Source organism: Micropterus dolomieu, linkage group LG15, assembly GCF_021292245.1.
Source record: "Micropterus dolomieu isolate WLL.071019.BEF.003 ecotype Adirondacks linkage group LG15, ASM2129224v1, whole genome shotgun sequence".
Taxonomy (NCBI): domain Eukaryota; kingdom Metazoa; phylum Chordata; class Actinopteri; order Centrarchiformes; family Centrarchidae; genus Micropterus; species Micropterus dolomieu.
This window is the reverse complement of record NC_060164.1, coordinates 3,368,112-3,372,631: the sequence shown is the minus strand read 5'-3', so window position 1 is coordinate 3,372,631 and position 4,520 is coordinate 3,368,112. Positions and strand designations below refer to the sequence as shown.

General features: G+C 40.8%; 1 protein-coding gene across 1 annotated transcript in view; it reads left to right on the top strand.

Annotated features, from left to right (window-relative positions):
* The window catches only part of LOC123984448, a 4,958-nt gene extending 4,142 nt beyond the window's left edge, over positions 1–816 (top strand). Inside the window, exon 5 of the mRNA XM_046071362.1 lies at positions 34–816. Coding sequence (XP_045927318.1) covers positions 34–165 — 132 coding nt within the window. The 3' untranslated portion in view covers positions 166–816. The remainder of the gene's footprint in view (positions 1–33) is intronic.
* Positions 817–4,520: the final 3,704 nt, after the last annotated feature.

Genomic DNA, 4,520 nt, shown 5'->3' with positions numbered 1-4,520 from the left:
CTTGTTGATGCTGCTGTGATACAGAGGGTAAAGATGGCCATCCATAATGCCTGCCACCTCCACGCGGCCCATAATGCCTGCCCCCTCATCGCTGCCCATAATGCCTTCAACCTCCACGCGGCCCATAATGCCTTCAACCTCCACGCGGCCCATAATGCCGGCTAGTCAAGCAGCCTCAGGGATTGCTGGTCCACCTACATCAGTCACTCCAACTCTACCCATAGTACCCACTACTCAAGTGAAGGAATACCCTGCAGAAGTAGGAAAGAAGCTGTCACGGGTGCACAATCTTCCTGTCTGTACACTCTGTGGCCAACCAACCCAGGGACATAAAAAGTACAAAAGAAAGACTTTCTGCCCAGTAAAAATGATGTCAACATCCAAGGGTCTGGACAGCAGAGTGCTCCACAGTGCCATGGTCAAGCGCTGCTGAACCACTTGGGGGAGCCAAACACAATCCACAGTAATATTGTTTGACCCCTTGGGGGAGCCACCCACCTCCACCCAACCATTATTGCACCACCTGGGGGAGCTAAACACAACCCACATCACCATGCTCTGATGCCATTTGACCCCAAGGGGAGCCACACACCCAGAGCAACTGTTTGCCCTAGCGCTGTTGGCCCACTTGGGGGAGCCACCTACCTGCTTTAACCTCTGGGCCTATCACATGCACGGGAATTACACTTCTGTACGTCCCAACCCCACTCGCAGGAAGTAGTTCTTGAGGAGTGTCTCTTTACCACTACACTCTTGAATACCTATCAATGCAGCTGTTCTTATCAAATGAAACACGCACTTCACTCCTGGTTTCATTAGTAAACCGCCACAAGAAAGACAATTGCCAACAAAAACCACTATTTTCTAAGCAGACATGTTTAACAAAAACATAATAAAGTAACATTTGTATTTCAAACAAATGGAAGACTTCTTAGCAAATTTTTTAAAAACTTTCTTCACCGCCATGCATCATGGGAATTTTGAGGGATGGCCTTAGGCTGCTCTATATCACCCCGTTCCTCAGAATTCCCATGATGCATGGCGGTGAAGAAAGTTTTTAAAAAATTTGCTAATAAGTCTCCTATTTGCTTGAAACACAAAAGTTACTTTGTGATTTATGTTTTGTTAAACGTGTTTGGAATATAGTGTTTTTTGTTGGTAATTGTCATTCTCCTGGTGGTTTCAAACCAGGAGTGAAGTGCTTGTTTCATTTGATAAGAACCCTGTTGAAGAATAAACTAAATAAATGAGTAAGTAGAGAGATTGGACAGAGATGGAGCTTGAACAGAAGTGCGAGGTTGGCAGGAGATCCGAGGGAACTAGTTTGAACAGAGCGAAGGCGGATTGCAATCCAACTGTATCGTGAGTGTAGCAATGGGCTATAGTTAAGATGGTGACGATAACGGGTTCCCTTCAGATATGGAGGTTAGCCAAACTAAAAAGGCAAGGAAAAAAATCTTGGTCTGAAGCGAGTAGTGGAGGAGAGAGTACTCCAAGACAAGTTAACAAAAAGATTAAACCTAAACCTAGTCGGAGCAGTAGACCTGATGATGACAAGCAGGAAGAGTGGAAAGTTATTATTACGTCTTTTTAATGCAAGCAAAAGCAAGTTAAAAAGTTTTCCTTGCGAGGCAGAAAGTTTTGCAAGTTAATAAGTTTTGCAAGTTCAATAGTTTTCCTTTCAAGTCAGAAAATTTTGCAGGTTAAACCGTTTGGCAAGTGAGAGTTTTGCAAGTTGAAAAGTTTTGCGAGTCATGCCAGGATCTTCATGCCAGGGTGCTGGAGGTGAAGTTGGTACAGGTCGTGCTCCATGTTGACCAGCTTCACGCTGATGACCTCCCCCATGCTGCTGCCGCCACAGTAGGACATCTGATGGTGCACCTCTTCATAGGGAGGGGAAAAGAAGGGGAGAAGCCAGCCAGACCAAGAGACATCCGGCAGGGTGAAGATGCTTCCTAAGCTCTCTGCAGCTCTCTAGCCACCATGCTGGACATAGCTGTCACCAATGATCCACACTGCAACTATGGGAGGAAAATAAATGAGTGTAATAAATTCTTCTATGTCACATCTAACGTTACAGGAGAAACAAGGCAGCAACACTTCAAAATATCTAGATAACAGTCTATATTTCCAATATAATTTTAGCGGTCTAAAGTCTATTACAGTGTATGCTGTGTGACCATAAACTTCAGTTACCACAGTCACAAATAAATAGTTTAGCTGGATATCATGTACAATGTGTTTTAAACATGAGTAGCTAACCTTAGCCTAGCTCATCATGTCCGAGTGCATAAATGCACTGCCAGTCAAACTTCATGCCAAGACGGCTAACGTTAGCTAACTATTATACATGTCATTCTGAAAAAGGAGACAGCGATAGACTCCGTGACCATGCCAACAGTGAATATAAATAATCATTAAATCATGCCATACTACATTTAAAAAGTATTTCTATTGAAATGAGCGACACAACGTCAACTTACCTCCATCTGGCCTGTACACGCTACACCTCCGCCGTCGGAGCGAGGGGATTGCGGGCGTGGCCATGCGTTCGATGCAAACCTATGATTGGTCAGTTAAACCACCAATAGAATCTCTTATTTAAACCTTTTTTGACTCGCAAAACTTTTCAACTTGCAATCGACAAATTAGCAATTAAAACTGACACAAAAAAAGGCCTGTTTATTTTTAATTACAAACTTTACAAAAAATTTTTTTGCTTGCATTAAAAAGACAAAAATACCTTCATACCAGTTCAGGTGGCCAAAGCAATTGAGAAAGATATGGGGAAAATTAAATATGCTAAACTATTGAGTAACAGAAGAATTCTAATTTCGGCAGTAAATAAGAAGCAGCAGGAAATGATTTTGAAAATGAGTAACCTTGGTGGTGGAAAGATTAAAACGCATGTACCAGGAATGGCAGCAAAGCTAAAAGGTGTTATTTCAAACGTTCCTTTGAAAATGTCCGTGGAGGATGTGAAGAGTGAGATAAAACGTGGGAAAGTATTAGAGGCCAAAAGACTCCAAACTAATAAAAGTGGTGTCAAATCAGACAGCCTATCTTTACTGCTTGTTTTTGAAAAAGTTTTGCCTTGTGAAGTCCAAATAGGATGGATAAACTACAAACTTAGGGAGTATATTCCCCAACCGTTAAGGTGCTTTAAGTGCCAGAGAATGGGACATACAGTACAGCAATGTAAATGGAGACAAAGATGTGTGAAATGTGGAGGAGAACATGAATATGGCAAGTGTAATAAGGATGCCAAGTTAAAATGCTGCAATTGTGGAGGTGAGCTTAGCGCTGCATATGCTGGATGTGTGGTCCAGAAACAAGCTAAAGAAGTACAGAGGTACAAGGTTGTGAATAAGGTGTCATATGCAGAGGCTTTAAAAAGTATGGGCACTTATGAAACCAAGGAAAATAGACCAACAGAGTGAACTGAATGAAAGTGCAAGGCATGGAGCTGGCCTACCCCAGAGGTTGGGTATAAGGAGATAAATAAATAAAATAAATAAATAAATAAATGTTTTTGTTTGTTGTTAAATAAATGTTGTTTGTTTGTTTTTTATATCTTTTTTTTTATGAGAAAAAGTAGTCCCAATGAAAAGTTCATACATACTCCGATACAGTAGGTGGCAGTATGCACCTTCAAAAGTCATGGTTGCAATCTGCCATTAAACAAAAAGAAGAAGAAGAAAATAAATAAATAGCCAAAGAATTATGCTGTGAAAGACTTAATTTCATGTAAACAATGACTGTATTTAGAAAGACTGACAACATAGAATTTTTAAAGTAACCACTGCAAGTCAGTAAGTACTCCACATTTTGTAAATGTAAATTCACAAGCTATAATATATTAATACTGTGAATCAAATCAATGTCTGGCGCATGAAGTGCTACTCTGAGGACTGCCTCTTTACCACTACGCTATTGGATCACACGGCTTTTTGAGTTTAACATTAGCATTTTGAAGTATTGTTGATGGTAAAGTGCATTTGCCTTAAAAAATTAAGCTTTTCGGGTGTTATTTGGGCAATTTCAGTTACAGTTTGAGTAGCTGAGCACAAAAATATATAGCATGGGTCTTCACCACAACTAGGGAAAAAGATATTGCAAGTTCAAGAACTGGAGGAGCAAAGAGTAGTGATGTGTCTTTCCCTATGGAGGCTTCGAAGCGTGTGTCAAGTAATCCAGGATGATTTTTGTGAAGTGCGTATCGAGGCTTGTGTTGATGACGTATGTGGTGACATTTGAAGCCTCGCGACCCATTCAGGAGATGGTTTGCAGGTTTGGCGTGCGATTCGAAAGGAGCAGCAAAATGCAACGGACCCTCCTCAACATTTATTGGACTTTTGAACTTAAATTGAACATAATTAGAGGAAAAGAAAGTGTTGACATTTTTCAAAACATTTTGTTTTAAGATTTAAACTCTTATTACCCTGATAATAATTTTCTACAGCAGGTGAAATCTCCAAAAAAGAAACCGTTTGAAGCCCTGCACTGTGGAAAAGTTAATT